This window comes from Podarcis cretensis (genome assembly GCF_951804945.1).
Source record: "Podarcis cretensis genome assembly, chromosome: 1".
NCBI lineage: Eukaryota > Metazoa > Chordata > Lepidosauria > Squamata > Lacertidae > Podarcis > Podarcis cretensis.
In genome coordinates this window covers 127,580,501-127,603,041 of record NC_137170.1, presented here as the reverse complement: position 1 = coordinate 127,603,041, position 22,541 = coordinate 127,580,501, and the positions used below count along the sequence as shown (strand labels likewise).

Below are 22,541 nucleotides of genomic sequence, written 5' to 3'. Positions count from 1 at the left end.
TCCCAATCCTTTGGAAGAATTATTCATTCATTATTCACTGGTTCTTCCCAGTCAAATGGAGAAACTCCCTGCCCCTCCATCAATGCGAAGTGTCTGTTTTATTTCAATTCATGCATTCTCTTCCTTTCTTTGTCTTTTCAGTAACGTTGATTGTGTAAAACTCTTGCAGAGCAGTGGAGCAGATTTCAATAAAAAAGACAAACATGGAAGGTTTGTAATTTACTGCACTTAAAAAAAAACCGAAAGACAAGAACTTTAGCCTTAACAATACATGAGTACAACAGAGAAAACTAAAGGAAGCTCATCCTTGACTTCTAAAACTCCATCCTTGATGAAAGCCACATAGCACAATTCCTGATGCTGGCTGTTAAGTTGTGGGTGAACATATCAGACGACACAGCGATTCTTCAAACAGCTCTTGTTTGTTCACAGGCCAGAACAGAACTGAACTGAAGGGTTCAGTCAGCCTGCTTATATGGAGCTCCAGTACAACGTAACTGTAACAATTTTCTAAAACTATCCAATCACTGAACGTCACTTTCGATCCCTTATTTGCATAACTATCTACAGTATCCCCCTGCTGTCCCAGGATGAGAACTTCAATACATAACACTGGCATATTTCTGCTCAGATCTAGAATGCCACAGAGAAACATTGGGCTTCTGCATCCAGATCTCAAATCTGCCTAAGGGCTCTGAGTATGTAGCACGGTCCTGATTTCGTAGCACTGGGTTTTTTCCTCCCCTTCCTCCCTCCTGAAGTTTTAGGTTATTTTTGATAGGCTGAAGTGTGAGCAGAATGTGACTGAGAAACTGAGACAGATGGTGGCAGTGGTTATACTTTGCTGTGGGGCTGCCCCTTATTTACATATCCGCCTGAGCAGGACAGGGAAAAGGCATCCCCTGTAGTATATTGCTGCCTCAAGTGTAATGCCAAAAAATACAGGTGCAGTCTACACTGAATCCATAAAATAGATTTTTGTTCTTTCTATTAAAAAAATCACCTGCCACCAATGGCTTATACTTTCCTCTTTCTTTCCCAATACAGTTTGGATTCTTGAATGCTTTTAACTGCAAGTGCTTTTAGAATACTTTTGACTGCAACAGTGTTTTGAATGTTTTAACTGGTTTATAATGTTTCTGCTCTTAAATTGTGTCTCTGTTTGCTTCTCTGGGCTCCTTCCGGAGGAAGCTTGGGATATAGATTTGATAAATAAAAACTAAGCAATTTTTGTTTTGCTTTTGCCCCAAACTGCATTAATGTGCCAATGTATAAAGAGGTCATTGAGCAGCACTGATTTTTTAAAATATTGCCAAGCGTATGTATAACCAGTGTTCCCTAACCTTACATGCAGTGCTTTTTTTCTGGGGGGGGGGTACGCAGGGGTATGCATACCCCTAAACATTTTGTGAATCTAAGTTTGGCCTCATTGAGGGGCAGTATTTCAGTATGATTAGGAAAATGAGAGTACCCCTAAACATTTTTTTTAAAGAAAAAAAGCACTGCTTAAATGTGTTTCTGGATGTAAGATATACTTTTCACAAGTCTTGGTGGAGAAAATGGCTAAGTTCCTGCCCTAAGTCAAGCAGCAAAGTAAGAGGGCAAGCTTTGTTGGAAAGGCTAACAAAGAGTCACAGTGAAGAAAGGCTTCATAGGGGAGGGATAGAGAACCCATGGCCTCCCGCATGTTCTGGGTTACAATCCCATCTCTAGGAGGATGGCCACTGGTTCTCTACCCCCACCACAGAGAAAGCTCCTGGATCTGCAGTTGTTATTATGGTGAGTACAGTGGGACTTCGGGTTAAGAACTTAATTCGTTCTGGAGGTCCGTTCTTAACCTGAAACTGTTCTTAACCTGAAGCACCACTTTAGCTAATGGGGCCTCCTGCTGCCGCCGCGCTATTTCTGTTCTCATCCTGAAGCAAAGTTCTTAACCCGAGGTACTATTTCTGGGTTAGCGGAGTCTGTAACCTGAAGCATCTGTAACCTGAAGTACCACTGTACAGAACTAAGCAGGAGGGTGCTCCCCTCTCAGTGAATGCACAGGTGCTGAAAATAATGTTTACATCCTCAACAAGATAGAGAGGAGACCAGCTCTGGAATGCCCTTATAGAGTTGGCGTATTGCAGGTGCAAAACCTATAAAGGGAATTCACAGGCACAGCGTAGGAGAAGAATCATCATTATTTTTCCCTATCCTCCCTCCTCCCTTTCAGAAGTGTGCCTTGTTTCTTGTTTCTTTTTAGTTTTTAGTGGGTTTTTTTGTGAATAACATTCCACATCCCTCTGTTTGTTCAATTCTTCTCCCCATACCCCCCACCCCCCTTTGCAGCCCATGGTCTTTTGCATATCCCAAGTGCCTACTTCTAATCTTCACTGCAGGAGAAAGAATATGTTCTGCATTCAATTAAATAGCTGCTATTGTTACCTCGAAATGGGATGCCCCTATAGTAATGTTGCTGTCAGGAGCAGTTAATGTAACGCACGCTGTTACTCAAGGTAGTGTCTGAGCTAATTCGTTTCTATTTCTTTTTCAGGACACCTCTGCACTACGCAGCTGCAAATTGTCATTTCCAATGTATGGAGACGCTGGTGACCACGGGGGCCAATATTAACGAAACAGATGACTGGGGACGGACGGCTTTACACTATGCTGCTGCCTCAGACATGGACAGAAAGTAAACAAGCCTATTTGCATTCCTTGTTTCAACTTCAGCGCTAAGCCAGTGTCATTTCTGGTCTCTTTATGCAACAGTCTTATTTCAGAAAAAATACTCCCAGAACCAAAAGTATTCCCTTTCCCCTTCATGAATGCATTCAGCTACTTTGATTACTTTGAATAACTTATGTCCTCTGTGTATTGAGAAGCCTCACAGTTCCCTTCAAGTTGCCGTCATATCTGCAAATGCAGCAGCTTGGACTTTATTTATTTATTTATTTCATAAAATTTTGATTGTAAAAAACAAAACAAAAAAACCCTCAAAGCGGTTTACAAAAAGGATAAAATGATAAAACCGGGGGAGAAAAATCGCAACCATACATACAAAAGTTAAAATGCTAAAACAAATTGAAATCGCCTCACTTTCATTCTGTCTAAACAGATTAAAATTACCCCACTTCTTTCTAATACCATCTTTCCATAGAATTGTTCCCTCTTGAGGTTAGTTCCTCACACAGGTAAAAGCTGTGTGTGATATGTAAAAAATTCACCTAGAGCCATTTTAGATTTCATGAGCCTATTGGTAAAACCAGGTCCTTAGTTACTAAGTTATATAGGGCCTTTTTTCATGCAGACAGAAACAAGAGGGACTCTGTTTACTGGAGAGGAGCACTGTGGATGTTTTCTCCCTATGGTAATGTTGCTGTGATGCCATTCCTCAAGTTTCTGATGTCAAAGTGGTGGGTGGGTTTGCGGTATATGGCTGCTCTTCTCAAAAGGAGAGAACACAAAGGGCCACAAGTGTGTGGCAGCAAAGATGATTCAGTCATTTGATAATTCAGGTATTCGAGCCCTGCATTAGGCCGTAAATTCCTAGGTGACCCTCATGGTCCTTTCCAACCCTACAATCCTTGGGTTCTGATTCTAAGAACCCATTGCAATTCAGAATATTTGTTGTATACCTGGAGATGCAGAAATATCAGCCGAAACATGCATTAGGGGAGGCATTGAGACTATTCTGTCATAGGGCCCCATCATATCCATGCACTCAGGAGATGGCAGAAGGATTCGGCAGGAACCTTGCACTGTGGCAGAAATTAAAATATCCCCATAATACTGCTCTTCCTCAAATCTCCTGGCCCAATGACTGAGGGCAGGTCCACTCCACACGTTTAAAGCACATCCAACTCACATTTGAAGCATGTGGCTTCTCTCAAAGAATTATGGGAACTGTAGTTTTCCCCACACAGGGTTACCATTCACAGCAACCTTAGTATACTACAGTTCCCAGGATTCTTGGGGGGGGGTGTCATGTGCTCTAAACGTGCATCGGATGTGCTTTAAACAGTTGGTGTAGATCTGCCTGAATTCTCTTTTTTCTTGTGTATGTATGTGTGTAAAATTTACCACATATAATAGTCACAGCTGGGTGAATTTGTATCTTTGTAGCCTGCCATGATGTATTGGTACCAGAGGATTTGATTATAATCTCTCTTCCTGTAATACCCAAGTCAACGTAACATGATTCCTTTCTACCTAGCTTGCTACAGATTCCATAGCACCCGGGGACGTACCCTGTGCTTAAAGTCTCCAGCAAAGATAATCTCAAAAGCTATGCCAAAGGAATGGATCTATCTGGACTGCCTATGAATATCAAAGAAAGAAAAGGGGTGGTGTGGGACCTGATGGAATAGATTTCCATGATGTAGAGACAGAAAGGAGTGTGGTGGAGTCTCCTTCTTTGGAGGTCTTTAAGCAGAGGCTTGACAACCATATGTCAGGAGTGCTCTGATGGTGTTTCCTGCTTGGCAGGGGGTTGGACTCGATTGCCCTTGTGGTCTCTTCCAACTCTATGATTCTATGAGAAAATATTTTTAGGGGGGAAAGGAAAGGATAAGATGAATGCTCTTTCAAATTGGCTCCATACAGCAAGTATTGGTACCACTTGTACTTACAAGCAAGAGGTTTAGCCAGTCCCAGTTCCCTGGCACATGCAAATATCCGACACACGTATCTGAAAACATCAGTGTGCGCTGTACCTGTGCATGCTACTTACATGGGGGCATTTTAAAATGTTTTAGCTGTAAAAGGGGGGGGGGCAAGTTGTGATGGGCCTTAAAAACTGGACATAGTCATTTTTCTCCAGTCAAGGGTTTGCAAACAGAAATATTTTAAGTGGACTTAAAATGTTAAGGTATATACTGTGGCAGAATTCTTTCCTCGGGTATTTAAAACATTCCACTGTGATTGATTGATTGAGTGAGTGAGTGAGTGAATGGTATGGTTCAAGTGTTTGCTGCCTTTAGTTTTGTGGCATCAACCCTTTGGAATTCGCTTCCCTTAAATATTAGATTGGCACCACCTCTTTTGTCATTTTGGCGCCTGATGAAGACCTTCCTCTTTCAACAGACCTTTTAAGTTGAGATATTTACCTTTCTGCATTGTATTGGATATGCTTTTTATAAGTTTCTATAATTTTATCATTTGTTACTTGCTGCCCTAGACTCTTTGGGAGGAAAGGTGGGATATAAATTTAATAATGAATAAGGTTCTTACCAACTACTGAAGTGGCAAATGCCACAAACAACAGCACTGGGTGCTTAAGAGAGAAGACCAGACCTTCTGGAGAAACAATTCTGAAAATAGGAGTGCTGAACTTTTTGTGCTTTTTCTTCTTTTGCCTCTCTTTATAAAAATGGACATACCAAGCTTCTCATTTCTGCTGACCTGATTCGTTAACGATACTCCTGGACAGGGAGCCAATTATGTATGAGGAAATGCTTTTGGGCCGCATTCAGGATTTCTGCTAATGAAACAGAATGCATTCATATTTTAATAGTGATAAACCCCAAGTCCTCATTTCTTCCATTCTATTTTAAGAACAGGAACATTCTGAACTCCCAGGGAAGAGTCTAGTTAGAACAGGTTTGCTGCTAGTGGCATCATGAGCTACCATAGAGTTTAACTTTCTTGTTTTGTGAATCTTCTTTAAGAATGGAAAAGGCCAGGAACAAGTCCATCAGTGGTAGATTAGGTAGATCTCGGTTAAACATGAAGAATACAAAAGCAACCTTAGGGAGTCAAACCCATGGTGCATCTAGCCCAGGAACCTCAGTGAAACATCAGTTTAAAGTGGTTGATATAGGATAGCTGGTTGATCAGCTGCTACAATTCTAGGAGACACATATTTCTCCAGACAGGAGTTGCTGGATTACAGCTCCTTTTATCCCTAACCATTGGCTATGCAGGCAGAAGTTGATAGGAACTGCAGTCCAAAAATACCTGGAGGTATTGAAACAGTTGTGCAGGCACTTACAGCCAACATGACAGTAACACCTGCCCTGTGACAATAATTTTGCAAAATTTCTGGAACGTTTGTTGTGGAAGCTTGATGTGACTCTTAGCCTTGTCCATAGGTCAGACAGTCAGTTATTATTATTATTATTATTATTATTATTATTATTATTATTATTAAGATTTCCTGGTGGCACCCATAAGTATGTACACTGCTCTGAAGTGAAAATGATGGCTGGTCGCTTATGCGAATCTCTGAAGTGTCAGTTTTCAAAATGAGTTGCGTTTTTCTGTCCCTTATGTTAAGAAGAAAGAATATTTTGGGTAACTCCCATGAAAATGCTGAAGAACTTGAAAGAGCCAATGAAATGAAGGAAAAAGCAGCTGCATTGTAAGTTTGGTGTCAATAAAGCAGTTTGACTCCATCTCCGTATAATGCTTTTGCTTTTGTGGGTTGCAGTTATGTGCGTTCCTTATTTTTGCTCACCTGCTGTGCTGCCGCATACAACCGCTGAGGCGATGAATCGCTAACCTTTGAATTATGGTCTATAGCTATTTGTGTATGTGTGTGTGTGTTTGTGTGTCTTTTTAACTTTTCCGTTCTGGCTGCCGCTGTAGCGTTCCGAGGCACTTTAAACGTGGTGTGCTGTTGTCCAAATCAAATGCATTGTGATATCATGCTGCAAGGAATATATGTCCTTCACAAATTTAATATTCATAGCTGATGTTCCTTATGCTGTGGTTTTTGTGGTAGTGTTTGTGTCGATTGTCAACGAGGTAGAATATGCATGAAAGGAAGGGACACAGAAAATGTTGTCGAATCTCTTTCCTATGGAGTTGTTCCCAAGTAAATAGACAACATGAGGAAAGCTGTTGGTTTTGAGAAATGCATAGGTTGACATTTAGAATGTGTGGGGTTCTGTAGCTGAAGCAGCGACTCTACTACAGCAGCTGATTCTTCCAAAAGAATGGGTTTTAGAATCTAGAGCAGTAGTGGAGCTGATCATAAGGGATCTTATGACTTACAACTTTTAGAAGACATCTAAAGGCAGCCCTGTTTAGGGAAGTTTTTAATGTTTGATATTTTATCGCTTTATTATTATTATTATTATTCTGTTAGGATTGTCCTACTCACATGTAGGACCCTGGCAGAGACACATGCCTGATTGGCATGTTCTCTCCCTCCTGGTCGGTTGTTCGGGAGCTTCAAAACCTTTCTCCAGCCCGAACATCACAGCGACTGATACCAAGTGGCATTAGCACGCTTAAGGATCCTGCAGATTGTTAGCAGTTTGCGTTACAAACTCAGTAGCAACATTTTGGCTAATCTTCTTTATTTACATATAATACACTCTGAGCATTCTGACTTAGCTCCTTCCCCTTTCTCATCAGACAGCAAAGAGAAAGAACAAAGGACAATAGTCCCGCATCATGGAAACACAGTAACATAAACATCCTGTTTCCATTACTTCCCACTATGTGGAATGAAAACATACACCGTTATGTGATAGAAAACAATCCCATGACTGCAAGCACGGAGCAGGAATCCTTACAGGGAGCTGCCAAGAGTGGCTGGCGAAACCCAGCCGGATGGATGGGGCATAAATAATAAATTATTATTATTATTATTATTATTATTATTATTATTATTTCCCGGAACATTGGTTATTTCTGTGCAAAATCTAAGTGAATATGAAAGAAAAGCCAGCATATAACAGGTGCAAGATTCTGTGCACAATGAAAAAGCTAGCTAGTTTATACTCAACACCAGAAAATGTTGTCATCTTGGCATCAGTGTTTATGTCCAATCAGCTGGTACAACTTAGCACTTATACTTACAAATATTCCACAGGTGTCTAGAATTCCTTCTTCAGAATGAAGCCAACCCGTCAATCCAGGACAAAGATGGGTACAATACCGTGCATTACGCTGCTGCTTATGGACACCGGCAGTGTTTAGAACTGGTGAGTAGGCTCTGACTGCTACTGAGATGCTGCATGCCAAATGTTAGCTTCTGACAAAACACAGTTTGTCATGTTCTTAACTCTGAAGGGCTGTGGCGGTTGTTTTTGAGTCCTATTAGACTTTAATACTGGGTATGGGAAGGGAAGGGTGGTTTCCTAGAACAGAAAGAATTCCAGACTGCATCCTCATAAAGTAGAGCTTGGAAATGGGGAGATAAGTGGCTGGCTAATCAGCACGAAATCTCTCAAAACCCTTTTAGACTGCAGATGCTGAGTGGAAATGCCTGAGGCCAACTCTGCTGATTGATGGCCACAGTCAACAACTGCTTCTGTAGTTTGACAGTACCATTGGCATACCAGCTGCCAAAAGTGAAGTGTTGTTTTCCATATAGGGTTGTTGATTCCACGACTCTTCATGAACGGGCTAGGTATTGTGGGCCACTACAGAGCCTAGGACTTGCCGATCAGAAGGTCAGCGGTTCGAATCCCCGCAACGGGGAGTTCCCATTGCTCGGTCCCTGCTCCTGCCAACCTAGCAGTTCGAAAGCACAAAGTGCAAGTAGATAAATAGGTACCACTCCGGCGGGAAGGTAAACTGCGTTTCCGTGCGCTGCTCTGGTTCGCCAGAAGCGGCTTAGTCATGCTGGCCACATGACCCGGAAGCTGTATGCCGGCTCCCTTGGCCAATAAAGCAAGATGAGCGCCGCAACCCCAGAGTTGGCCACGACTGGACCTAACGGTCTAGGGTCCCTTTACCTTTACTTACAGCAAAAGGCACATGGAGGGGAAGCCTCGTTTTCTTGAGTTACACCGTAATGACTCTCTTCCCTCAACGCTCCTTGTCACAGAGCACGTGTTGAAGTCCCCATTGCAATAAATGTGGTATGCACCATGCTATCTATGAAACTTAATTGACTAATAAGCTTCATTGCGGTGGGGAAACCAGTTCATTTCCATGCCACAGTCCGTCCGTCCCCCCCCCCCCCGCTCCAAAGCAAGTCTTCTGTGCGTTAAGTTTTGCTGTTCCTCAGTAGAGAAGCGGTGATATTTAAAATACTGACAGATGCAGCCTTTAGCAGAGTTTCACAAGTAACGGCATTTGTTATCACGGTACTTCAGTTTTAATATAAAAAGTGTCGAGAAGGCTTTGTCTACCAGACTTCGCGTAGTCTGGGAAGTAAATGAGGCAGCGACACCATCTTAAATAACATGTCACAAAAGGAAAAGGAGTGATGCTGATACTTGGATCTCATTCATCTCTATCTGTGGTCAACCATTCATAAAGCGTTTGAGTGACAGTCCCATGTATTAATGGATAAATGAGTGCCAGTCATTCCCGCTTGCTTTTGCTATACTAAAAATAGCCTCTCCCCCTAGTGTATTCATTCCTCTTTGGGCTAATTCTTTTGAGCCTTCATTAATCAGAAATAGAAACTGAGATCATTTGATAATATTTCATGGTTGTGATAAGATTAACATCCTTGAACTGTATTGGTTTTTTCCTAAGCTGCCATTCCAAAGAAAAATCTAATTATAAGTCTGATAAGTATGACATGTTGATTGCTGTCAAATGATACATGGAAGGCTATTGAACTGATAAAATAGCCTTTTATATTGTGTATAAAATAAATGTCTTTCTGCAGTGCTTCTTAGCTGGCCTATAGGACATACTGTATTTTTCCATCTATAAGACACCCCCATGTATAAGACGCCCCCTATTTTGGGGGCAACAACCAATTGCCAGTCCACCCTTGGCACTATCCGTGTATAAGACGCCCACTGATTTTTAAATTTTTTGAGGGGGGCCCTAGTCTTATACATGGAAAAATACTGTACTTCTCCTGCCCTGTATCCCCTATATTTTCTGTGTCAATATAGTATAAATAAACTTAAAATATACTTTCTTGACATATAATTCCCCATTTTTTTGGCTCTTGGAGAAAGAAAGTGCAGCTGAAACAGTCAAGACTTTGGGACAATATGAGAGAATAAGTTCAAATATATCAGTTTTAATGAGAAATAAGATTAAATAAAGTAAAAATGGATGGATAATTGGTGAAAGAGAGAATGAAAAATTACAGGATATCAAATTATTAGGATAAAAACAAGATGAAGGATTTGCTGAAATACCTATCTGAACTAGAATATAAAGAGGGGAGGTGTGAGGAAGTCAAGGAAATAAGTTAAAAAAAGGAAAATATGTAAAGGTTTGATTTGTTCTTTTTTCCTTTGGACTTTTTGATTGTATGTATTTTTAACTTTTTTTTTTCCTGTTTTCGCTCTTTTACTTTTTCCTGGATGTGATTTGCTTTTATGTACTGTTTTCTTTTCTTTTTTGATTCTTTTTGTAACCTTTAAAATTTGAATAAATATTATTTATACAAGACTTTGGGACAATATGATGGAGGCATGAAATCACTTGTGAGCTAGTAAATCAACCAAGTTTGTTGAGCTGTGCATTTGGACATTTCAGTCAACATAATATTTTCAAAACTGCAAATTATGTAGATTTACATTTAAATGTGAACTGAGTCAAATTCCGCCCCGCCACATCCCTAGGATAGGATGAGCGATGTACGTGGCTAACTAAGCAAATTTAGTTACAGATAGGTAGCCGTGTTGGTCTGCTATAGTCAAAACAAAATAAAAAAATTCGTTCCAGTAGCACCTTAAAGACCAACTAAGTTAGTTCTTGGTATGAGCTTTCGTGTGCATGCGCTCATACCAAGAACTAACTTAGTTGGTCTTTAAGGTGCTACTGGAACGAATTTTTTTATTTTGTTTTAAGCAAATTTAGATTGGCCTTGCAACTTTTTAATTATATTTTTTACTTGCTTGCTAAAGTATGTAGTAAGTAATCTAGTTACCAACTGCCAAAATGAAGAAATGTTCAGAGGAAGGGGAGAAGACAGGAAAACAAAATTAGAGAAAAGGGAAGAACAGGATCGTGTTTGACACTGCAGTTTTAAAACACACTGACTAGAGAAATAATGAAAATAATAATTTTATTTAAAATATAATTTTTTCCCTATACCCTTTTAAAATGTGGGGGTTTGGGGGGGGGGTTATTGGGTTGTTGTTTTTATTTTGATTATGTATTTTGTGGTATCATATTTTGATTTTGTTCTGTGAACCACCCTGAGACTTCCAGGTATAGGGCAGTTTAATAATAAAATAATAATAATAATAATAATAATAAAATAATAATAATAATAATAATAATAATAATAATAATAATAATAATTGTAATGGTTATGAGGGGGTTACTTGTGTGTAAATTGCCTTCAGCTTAGTCAGCTTGTTTGCTCAACCATGTTTAGGGTTAGAGCTCGCCCTCCGTGACCTGTTAGTCACTTGCAGAATCCGTCAGTGGGCGTTCCTTGAATCTCTTCCAGCATAAAAGCTGTTTGACCCCAAGTCTCCTCCTATGTTCCCTGCGCGGAACGCGTCTGCGCAAGTAAGGGGAGGGCAGGGGCGTGCCAGCACTCTCTCCGCTAGTTTCGTTTGAAGGGTCTTGGAGCCCTGACACCGATTCCTCCACCTCCCTCTCCTCTCTATTGGTGTCACGCTGAATTCCTTCCCCCCTGCTGGTTCCCTCTCCGGCATCGCTCTGGAGCCCTGCCTCCGCCTCTCACTTTGATGTCAGTTCCCTGACAATAATAATAATAATAATAATATGGCTGGGTGGCTTCCAACATATATAAAAACATTAAAAAAAAACATTAAAAGGCTTCCTGATACAGGGCTGCCTTCAGATGTCTTCTAAAGGTTATATAGTTACTCATCTCCTTGACATCTGATGGGAGGGCGTTCCACAGGGCGAGTGCCACTACCAAGAAGGCCCTCTGCCTGGTTCTCTGTAGCTTCACTTCTCACAGTGAGGGATCCACCAGAAGGCCCCCAGAACTGGACCTCAGTGCCCGGGCAGAACGATGGAAGAGACACTCCTTCAGGTATACATTAGACACAGTGCCATTGGACTTAACGGGAATAATAATAATAATAATAATAATAATAATAATAATAATTTTATTTATTTCCTTCCCATCTGGCTGGGTTTCCCCAGCCACTCTGGGCGGCTTAAAGCACATAGAAAAATTGTAAAACATTAGACATTAAACATTTCCCGATACGGGGTTGCCTTCAGATGTCTTCTAAAAGTCAGATAGTTGTTTATTTCCTTGATGTCTGATGGGAGGGCGTTCCACATGGCTCAGAAATCATGATGTTGAAAATCAGATATCGCTCAGCCCTGTTAGGTGCTTTGGAAGCTAAGTTTGAGAGAACTGGTGAGATTAGGAGGCTGATACCTTTGTCCCCGTCACTGGCTATAATCCACAACTGTCAGGAGTGGCAAAATGCATTGGCAAGGACCCATCTCATAAAAACCCACTTTTAGAAAATTGGAATGCAGGTTTTATTAATTGAAACAGCCAATCTGACAATTTTAGCATAGTCTTAATACAGATAATTAATTTTAGTGTTATTATATTTGAGAATCAGATATCGTGGAATGAGTTAGAATCATAGCTGCATTCCCTAAAGGCAACCCATTATTCCATCACTTGTTTGTTCCTCTATCAAATGTGGCAATACAGTCATACCTCGGGCTGAAGTAGCTTCAGGATAAGTATTTTTGGGTTGCGCTCTGCGGTGACCCGGAAGTAATGGAGTGCGTTACTTCCAGGTTTCACCACTCGTGCATGCGCAGACGGTCAAAATGACGTCATGCGCAGAAGCGGCGAATTGCAACCCGCGCATGTGCAGATGTGGGTTGCGTTCGCTTCTGGATGCGAACGGGGCTCCGGAACGGATCCCGTTTGCATCCAGAGGTACCACTGTAATAATAATAATAATAATAATAATAATAATAATAATAATAATAATAATTTTTATTTATACCCCGCCCTCCCCAGCCAAGGCCGGGCTCAGGGCAGCTACTATCAGCAAGTGTTGAACCCTGTATAGACTGGTAGACTTGAAGCTTGAAGGCATTTACATAGTAACAGATATAAGCATTTCTCCACCGTGTCTGTTTCTCTGGCGCAATATATACCGTATTTTTTGCTCTACAAGACTCACTTTTCCACTCCTAAAAAGTAAGAGGAAATGTGTGTGCGTCTTATGGAGTGAATGTAGGCTTCCCAGCTATCCCAGAAGCCAGAACAGCAAGAGGGATTGCTGCTTTCACTGCACAGCGATTCCTCTTGCTGTTCTGGCTTCTGAGATCCAGAATATTTTTTTTCTTGTTTTCCTCCTCCAAAAACTTGTGGTCTGGTGCGTCTTATAGAGCGAAAAATACGGTAATTATAGAAAATCCCCATGGTAATTTATCCTCAATTAGCATGAAGAATTACGCCTGGCAAGAAGTACTGTAAGCTAGAGAGCTATCAGTTTTGCTGGCAAATTTTGTGTTGACGTTAGAGCAGAGGAATTTAGCATTCTGGGTAGTAATCTCATTAGCCTTTCGTTTCCTCCCCCCACCCCCGCATTCTAATCAGGGTTAAGATTAAAAACCAGCGCCACTCCCCAATCCTGCCTTTTCTTAAATAATAAACTCCCCACCCGCATTATATTTCAAATTGCCGTCTCCCCAGTTACTCTGAAGTAAGGAACTTTTAGCTGCTTTGCTTGGAAAATAGTTTTCAAGTTTCTGGGTTAATCTTTGAACGATTGGGTGATGCGCTGATAAATGTTATCACCTTGGTAATTGAGATAAAATTAACTTTTCATTTCAGAAGGCCTCTTGGAAGAAGTGCATGCTAAGATGACAAAGAGAATACAGTTTACAGTCATTTTATTTATGTGCCCACTAGAGAGTGATATTGTCATAGCCCATGTAGTTGAAGACAAGCAGTCAATTGCTTACATATAGGCAAAATCTAATCACTCATCTGGTTGGTGATGAGGGCAGCTTTGCCAAGGATTTTAACAGGAAAGGAAATACTTGTTAAATTTGGGGACTAACAAGGGTTTGCAATCAAGAGTCAAATAGCCTATAAAGCAATGAGAGTCAGAACCTTATAACTTCAAAAAATAGTGACAAATAGTATAGTACAGTGGTACCTCGGGTTACATACGCTTCAGGTTACAGACTCTGCTAACCCAGAAATAGTACCTTGGATTAAGAACTTTGCTTCAGGATGAGCACAGAAATCGTGCAGCAGCGGCAGCTGGAGGCCCCATTAGCTAAAGTGGTGCTTCAGGTTAAGAACAGTTTCAGGTTAAGAACAGACTTCCAGAACGAATTAAGTTCTTAACCCAAGGTACCACTGTATTCCGAAAGGTTAAGCATATAGCCTTTGTTTCAATTTTTTACAAAGGTTGGGATCTAGGAACAAGCATGCTGGTGCTAGGGATGCCAAAAATACTGTTGGAACATCTATAGTAGTAGTAGTAGTAGTAGTAATAAATCTTATTATTTATTCAGTGAAAATTCTGGCCCGAGTTGGGCAAACCTTCTCAATTTTGGTTTCTCTCAGGTTCTCATTCTTCCAGCCTTATGCTGAGTTCTATACATTTCTGATGCAGTTTGCGAATTATTTTTTAAAGACCTTGTGAAATCCTGACTGGATTGTAGTGCAAATTTCGTCTAATATACGCATTATTTTTAGGCTCACTTTCCCCTAATACACACATTTTGGTACGGTTGGAGAATCACTCTGCAAAATTCAGAGAAGCACAGATTTCAAAAGATAGCTGGGTTTCAGATATTGTTTCAGGAAGTGCAAAATGTGTATGTTTGCATTAAAATCCTAAAGGAAGCAAATTTCTCCTCCATCCATGGCTCTGGCTGCCTGTCTCTGTGATATGTGTGTGTTCCTTTTCTCAATTCTAGCTGAAGACTTAAAGTTCACTGAATAGTAGATAGCATTCCTATGTGTGGTAACTTATAAGGAAATGGTTATAGGAATGAAGCTTATACACAGGCAAAAAGTTCATAACAATAACATTAGTGTTGAGTATAATCATAACGCTGGCTTTATTTTTTGTTTTGGAAAAGTGCCACCATTAACGGTGAAGATTCATTACGAGATAAGCTGATTAAAGGCTCTGTCCTGCTGTCACTGAAGTCAGTAGTATCTAAATCCAGTTGTCTGTGTGGTTTTGGTTTATATTATACATTTTTTAAAAATATTATTTTTAGGTACTTGCACTCCTCTTTCCTTAGCCCAAAGCAGCTTACAATATCAAACTGGTATAAATACAATATAAAATAACAGCAGCAGCATCAACAACAGGTGTTTTCCGTTAACTCAGGGGGGTATTATTTAGCCTGAAGACTAAATAAAATTAATCTTTTCTGATATGCCCGCTTCCCCCAAACATGCATGTTTTGTCAATCATCCTCTTTCATGTGCATTATCATTTCAGCAGAGGTACAAAGCTCTGTCACTTCTTTATTTGTTGTAGCTTCTGGAGAAAACGAGCCACATTTTTGAGGAATCCGATTCAACAGCTACAAAAAGCCCTTTGCACTTAGCTGTAAGTACACAGTTTCAGTATTATATTGCTGCCTAACTCAAATAACAACGTACAAGGTGTTTGGCTGTTCCCTCCCCTCTCCTTAGGATTCTCCCCCATCCCACCCCCGCCAGTATTTTGTTTTTTGTACTTCTACAAACCTTGGGGGTTCTGATCCCTTTTTCAAGTACATGGTCGGTGCCATCTTGGTGACAGCAGCACACGTGCACTTGAGAATACATTTGCTATCAATATATAGGATTTCTTGCTGGAAAGAAAAAGGAGGATACTAAATGAGGTACTCAAAATGCCCATTCCCCCAGTGTTCCTTTTGTGTATGGTCATAGAATCATAGAATTGTAGTGTCTGAAGGGACCACAAGGGTCATCTAGTACAACCCCCTGCAATGCAGGAATATTTTGCCCAAGGTGGGACTTGAACTCCCAACCCTGAGATAAAGAGCCTCATGTACCAACTGAGCTATCCTGACCACCGACCATATTAGCTGGATGTCAGGAATGAGCCAGCTCCAAGCAATGCTTTGCAGCCAACTACAGAAAGCAGCCCGGAACAGAGAAGCTTAGATTTTACTCAGGCAGGAGAGAGCCGACAGCTGCAAACTTCGGCTCTTCCTGATCTTGAATGGCAAACTGATAAGGCAGTAGGTGAGAGCAGGCTGGAACATAGCCAAAGCTCTCAGGAAGCACAAACAGGTGTGAACGAGAGACAGTCTTTCTGAACAGGAAGAGGCTGGAGCTGATCTACTAAGTCTGAAGAGTCGGCGAATGGGAGGGCTGCTAGATAGGAAGCTAAACAAGAGATGTAAGGGTCCTAAATTCAGTATCTTCTGTTGACACCGGAAGGAGTCTTCAGAAGGGTCATCTTGAGTGATGCTGCCAGAGGCTTTGTTAGAGCTGTCCGGAGCTATCTGTTTGTTTTTGCAATTAAATCCTCCTTTTTAATTAGCTATGCTCACTGTGTCATCAAGCTGGAAACCTGGACTCCTGACACTGGGACTCATGGTAATTGTAGTCCAATTCCTTCCTCTGTACAATGAGTACACTATGCTAAGCTTTGTAGTGCCCTCTTAAGCATCAACAAATAAGGGGGTATCCCGTTTTGCAGCCTGCAAACAAGGCTACAAATTTTGTTTTGATGCAGCCCTAAAATAAAAATTAACTTTAATCTCAGGTGGTGCTGGGAATCAGATTGCACATTTTTAATACCCTATTATCACATTGAAGGCCTCGTTTTCTTTTTCATCTAGTTTATGTCGCTACTTGAAATAAAGGAATGTAAATTGAGTTAATATGAATATACTTCCCCGCAGAAAAGGATATGAACATGAACACATGTCATCTTTAACCAACAGTCTATCTCATATGCTTAAAACATAAAATTCAATATGAATTTTAATGCATACCTTCCTGCATATTCTGTTCTCATTAACATTCATAGGAATTGCACATCAATGAAATAATTAGAATTTTTAATCCTATTTGAAATGCTGCAGCTTTTAGCTTTGATGAAAATAAGATTTTAGAATGAATGTAAGATAGAAATAATTTTGTATTTGCCTCTTCAGCATTAAAGCCCTATTTTGTCAACTGAACGGACAAACCCAAAATTACAACAACACTACAATTACAAGCTACCCTGGATAAATGCAGAGAATACACATCCAAATTTAATTTTCATAAGAGATCTTCATCTACACTTGTGCTGCAGTTGTATGCAGTGACCATTTCATTTTTTAAAAACCCTTTTAAAATGAGAGTTGAAATGTCAGATAACAAAATACGTGAATTTCAATGATAATTTCACAAATTTTCATGTCTGTAAAGGAGCATTGTTCTTGTTCAACTGAGAACCAGAAAAATTGTGTTAAGCTGTATCTAGCCACAACTGCATGCAAACTAAGCTCAGTGCTTCTTAGATATCCAGTAGCAGCTCCACTAAACGCTCCCATAGGCAACCCATTTGTTGAGCACCCTTTCTGATTTGCATCCGTTCCTTATTGAGCATTCTTTCTGATTTTTTTGCTAGGTGGCTATATGAAAATGAGCATTCACCCCACATTCATCCTGATTTGCTTGCAGGATGTCTTGCCATTCATTCATCCCACACTTTCCCTGTCACTTTCCTAACTGCAAAAAGTCTGCTCCTTTTTAAAAGTGTATCTGTTGTGCTAGGGTGACAGAGCCAATTAATGCACTTTAATTGTGTAAAACTGAAGTCTGGTGTGTGCTTGGATCCCACCTACAAAACATTGAAAGTCTGGAGGTGCCCTTAGGCTGCAATCTTAAACATAGGATTGCATAGGATTAGTAAGACTACCAGAACATAGTGGAGTAGACAAGCACAGGATTGTGCTGTTAAAAGTATCTGTTGTTTAGCTTCTGACCATTTCCCATTTTGTTTTGTTTTTTTAAATTAACCTAAAGTTGATCAAGATAATATAGAACTGGCCATTATATAACCTAAATCTCTTGCAACATAGATCTCATAACTTGTATGTGGATTGTTTGCAATTGTACGTACTTAGACTCCCGGCCTCTAGAGTGAGATGAGCGCACAACCCTAGAGTCTGTCAAGACTGGCCCGTACGGGCAGGGGTACCTTTACCTTTTTATGCTTCTAGAGGAGAGTATTTGTAACTTGATGTGTTTCCTGTAATCACTACGACCCAGTTTTCACTAAGTCATTGCATAATGATTTTAATCAGTTTTTCATGGTATCTTGCAATAGTGTCATGTCAGATAAAAGCATTAGAAACTAAAAGTTGGTGTGGTAAATACTAAATGCAATGAAACCGGATGCTTCAAGACAAAACAGGATGAAATGAGCTATATCACCGGTATAATGACTTGTGTTCACTGTTTAAATAAATAAATAAATAAATAAATAAATAAATAAATAAAATTGTCCAGTAGCACCTTAGAGACCAACTAAGTTTGTTCTGGGTGTAAGCTTTCGTGTGCATGCACACTTCTTCAGATACACTGAAACAGAAGTCACCAGACCCTTATACATAGTGGGAGGGTGAGGTGGGGTTTTTCTTCACTGTGTTCATTTTTGATTATTATAATAAGGACTATTTGTGGTTCGAGGACCCGACACCCGCAATGTGAAATGAATATGCAAGGACACGTGATATAAGGTTAATGGGCAAGAAAAGGCCACAACTTTATTGATTACAGCAGTGAAAAGGTATTGGCTTAGGCATTGGATGTCTAAAACAAGGGGGTTTATTCACCAGTAGGTGGAGCCTGTTGATGCTAATCCAACTATAAGCTCTCCCCTGATGTCACCGAGGGTCATGCCATAGCCTCCCGCCAAGCAGGCATTGGACAGAATACACGACCGCCAGATTCCTTTAACGGAATACCCAAAAATTGAAGGCATAGGCGATGGCCACACCTAGCCCTTCAACACCACAACACATTATTCCAATGCCTAACCTACCCACCAATACCACAAAAGTTGTGACGATTGCTACGAGGTAGGCGAAAAAACCAAAAAGCCTAATGCCAAATGGAAAAACGCCCCCTGCTAGGGGCGGAGCTCGGGCTCCCGCCCACAACCACTCCCCCTCTCTTCCAGGGAGGAGAGTCTCTCCCATACATAAAATGCTTATGAAGTGCTTTGGCCTGAAGTAGTAATTTTTTGACCTCTAGGCCTATAATGGTCATCATCAAACCTTGGAGGTACTTCTCCAGTCTCTGGGAGATCTGGATATTAAGGATGAGAAAGGACATACTGCCTTGGACCTGGCTGCATTCAAGGGACACACTGAATGTGTGGAAGCGCTCATCAACCAGGGTGCTTCTGTTATGGTGAAAGATAACGTCACCCAACGGACCCCACTTCATGCCGCAGGTCAGTGAGATGCTGTAATTTGTATGTGTTGGCTGCAGGGCAAGTAAGCTGCATGCAGAGAAGAGAAGAATGGGCTAGGGTTGTAGCCTGGTGATAGTGCAGCTACTTAGCTTGAGAAGAGATCCCTGTAGGGAGTGCTGAGTCAGATGGACCGATGAGCGTGACTCAGCGCAAGGCAGCTTCCGATGTTGCTAAGAACATGTACAGTGGTGCCTCGCAAGACGAAAAGAATCCGTTCCGCGAGTCTCTTCGTCTTGCGGTTTTTTCGTCTTGCGAAGCAACCCTATTAGCGGCTTAGCGGATTAGCGCTATTAGCGGCTTAGAAAAAGGAAGAAAAACGAAAAAAATCGCAAGACTCGCAAGACGTTTTCGTCTTGCGAAGCGCCTCGAAAAACGGAAAACCCTTTGGTCTAGCAGGTTTTTCGTCTTGCGAGGCATTCGTTTTGTGGGGCACCACTGTATAGAGTGTTTGCTGTTGAAGAGGCAAGTCGCTTTTTTAGACCAAAGGGTACCTTACCTCTTCAGCAGTGGGAAACAAATCCAGCAGACACCGAAGCTATGGTTGGGCCCCTTCCAGTAGTAACATAGATTGAACCTATTTCATTGCCTGTGCTAGAAATCTTGATCAAAGATCTTCAATGAATTGTACTCCTTCCTTACCCCCTTGAGACTATTACCAGTTATCATTACTTACTGAACTGGCTATTAGGCCTTTTTTGAAGCAGTCCATTCTGTATTCACACAAACTCACTTGTAATTGATGACTAAGTGCTGACATGTTACTTTTTCCTATGTTCTGGTTTGGTATGGAATACATGCTGCTGTTTCTCCAGTGTGTTTATCTGCATTGTACCAAACAGACAAGTGCAATCTTTTGTACTGACATATTGCAGCACCTCAGCATGGTCTGACAGAGACCTCTATTGGCTGAATAAAATTTGTACACCATACACTAGTGGCCAGACTTGTAGAAACCTTTTGGAAGTGCATTTCCAATCAGGTGTCATCTTGTTTTGGCAATGATGGCTCATAAATTCTAGCATTTAGACCATATTCCTGCAGACTGCGCCAAACAGTCCTTGCACTCAACTTCGTATTACATTGCGCCATGTCATCTTGTATACACCCAGATGATTTTCTTATATCACATAGGCACAGTCTCTCAATTCTTCTATCGTCACTTGCTGTTGTGCACCTTTTCCTGCCTTTACCAGTTTGATTTTGTAGTGACTGAGTCTCCTTATACCTCTTAAGAAATTTAGAAATGCCACCTCTGGTTAAGTTTCCACCAATTTTTCTTCTAATTTATTCACAGCTGTGAGCCTTGCTCACTTAATATTACTATTTTACATCACTTTCTGGGTGACCAGTCAATGCTTTGCGCCATTTCTTTAATTTTATTACGTTTTACAAGCTCACTAAATGAAAGAACAAAAAACCCCAACCAACTTGATAGCAATCACATAACACACTGACAAATGGCCTCCTTATTTATGTTGTAATAAATAATCCTCCATAAAAGTTATTGTATTGTATTGTATTGTATTGTATTCTTCATTAAACTATCTTTCCATTGATATATAATTTTATTGAATTACTCCCCCCACCCCAAAAGTGGTGTTATGAGCCATCATTGCCAAAACAAGATGACACCTGATTGGCTCTCTAAACACTCCTTTTTCTGATTATTTGGCTATAACATTTGATAGAATACAGATAATTGAAGAATCCTTGTTGAATTACATTCTTCATTAAATTATCTTTCCATTGGTATATAATTTTATGGTATTACTCCCCAAAAAGTGGTGTTATGAGCCATCAAACTTCAGAAATAAACTTTTTCTAAAAGGTTTCCACAATTTTTGCCACTAGTGTATGATAATATCAGTTCACTCAGACCGAGTTTGAGCATGCTGTGTATGTGCAGGCACACACTCAACATTTTGATGCTCTCTTTATTACAACTGGTGGCGCAATGCTACGTTTTTTGACGTCAGGAGCTTGTTGTGGCTCTTTGGGGACACTGTCCCCCACAAGATGTTTCCATTGCTATGCCACCAAGGACAGTCAAAAAATGCAGGCACCTGTGTTGACCCACTATATACAAATAGGTACATTCTCTACCTATATCTGGGACGCAGGTGGTGCTGTGGGTTAAACCACAGAGCCTAGGACTTGCCGATCAGAAGGTCAGTGGTTCGAATCCCTGCGATGGGGTGAGCTCCCGTTGCTTGGTCCCTGCTCCTGCCAACCTAGCAGTTCGAAAGCACGTCAAAGTGCAAGTACATAAATAGGTACCACTCCGGTGGGAAGGTAAACACCGTTTCCGTGCACTGCTCTGCTTCGCCAGAAGCAGCTTAGTCATGCTCGCCACATGACCTGGAAGTTGTACGCCGGCTCCCTCGGCCAATAAAGCGAGATGAGCACCGCAACCCCAGAGTCGGCCACAACTGGACCTAATGGTCAGGGGTCCCTTTACCTTTATACCTATATCTACTGGGGGAGTGCCCTCTTGTTCAGCAGGCCCCCTCTCCCTGACTCAGTCGCGCCCCCCCCCATTTCCTTTTCCATCTCTACAATATCTCCTTGTCTGCCTTCGTTTCCCCTCCATATGTGTTCCCCCTGCACTATACCAACTGATCTTTTGGTCATTTGATTCCCGCTAGATATAAATCCATATATTCAAGTGCTAAAGGGAACATCTCTTTCTTCCTTTGGGGTACACTTTAGGAGAAAACGCCTAGAATCTGGGACAGCTGTGAATAACTAGATGTAAGAGTGCATGAGCTTCTAGGCTTTATTTTCAGAATGCTAAAATGTTTTCCCTTTTTGTAGTTATCAACGGACACACTCCATGTTTGCGGCTTTTGTTAGAAGTAGCAGATAACCCTGATGTGACCGATGCAAAAGGACAGTAAGTCGACTTTGTTTTTATCTGTTTGCGTGACATGTGTGGTATTGGGAACACCTTAAGCACTAGCGTTCAGATCATAATCAAAATAATGTAATAGACTCTTGGTAGTCGCTGCTTCTGTTTCTTATAAAGTTAGCTGCAGCACGGAAGCAGCTTTGGGTTTGGAATTGTGCATTTTGCACTAATTATTTCAGTCTTGGAAGCACACAGATTAATTCTGTGTTTAGAGGATATTCTGATCTTTCCAGACTTAGGCAAAACAGCTACGCTGAAAATGATTGGGGGGGACAGTACCTCGACAACCTGCTTCTGAAGCTACCAGCAAAGATTCCCACAGGCAGGAAGAGCCGGGGGGGGGGTTGCCAAGA

At 41.0% G+C, this 22,541-nt stretch overlaps 1 protein-coding gene across 10 annotated transcripts in view; it reads left to right on the top strand.

The window, feature by feature from the left end:
* The window catches only part of ANKRD44 (ankyrin repeat domain 44), a 150,071-nt gene that overhangs the window by 109,810 nt on the left and 17,720 nt on the right, over positions 1-22,541 (top strand). For 7 of the 10 annotated variants that reach the window (XM_079976874.1, XM_079976872.1, XM_079976875.1 and 4 more), the window contains exons 13-19: positions 142-210; positions 2,537-2,677; positions 6,260-6,343; positions 7,805-7,916; positions 15,330-15,401; positions 19,058-19,259; positions 22,095-22,173. In XM_079976874.1, coding sequence (XP_079833000.1) covers positions 142-210; positions 2,537-2,677; positions 6,260-6,343; positions 7,805-7,916; positions 15,330-15,401; positions 19,058-19,259; positions 22,095-22,173 — 759 coding nt within the window. The remainder of the gene's footprint in view (positions 1-141; positions 211-2,536; positions 2,678-6,259; positions 6,344-7,804; positions 7,917-15,329; positions 15,402-19,057; positions 19,260-22,094; positions 22,174-22,541) is intronic. The other 3 variants (XM_079976878.1, XM_079976877.1, XM_079976876.1) reach the window with 1 other exon arrangement.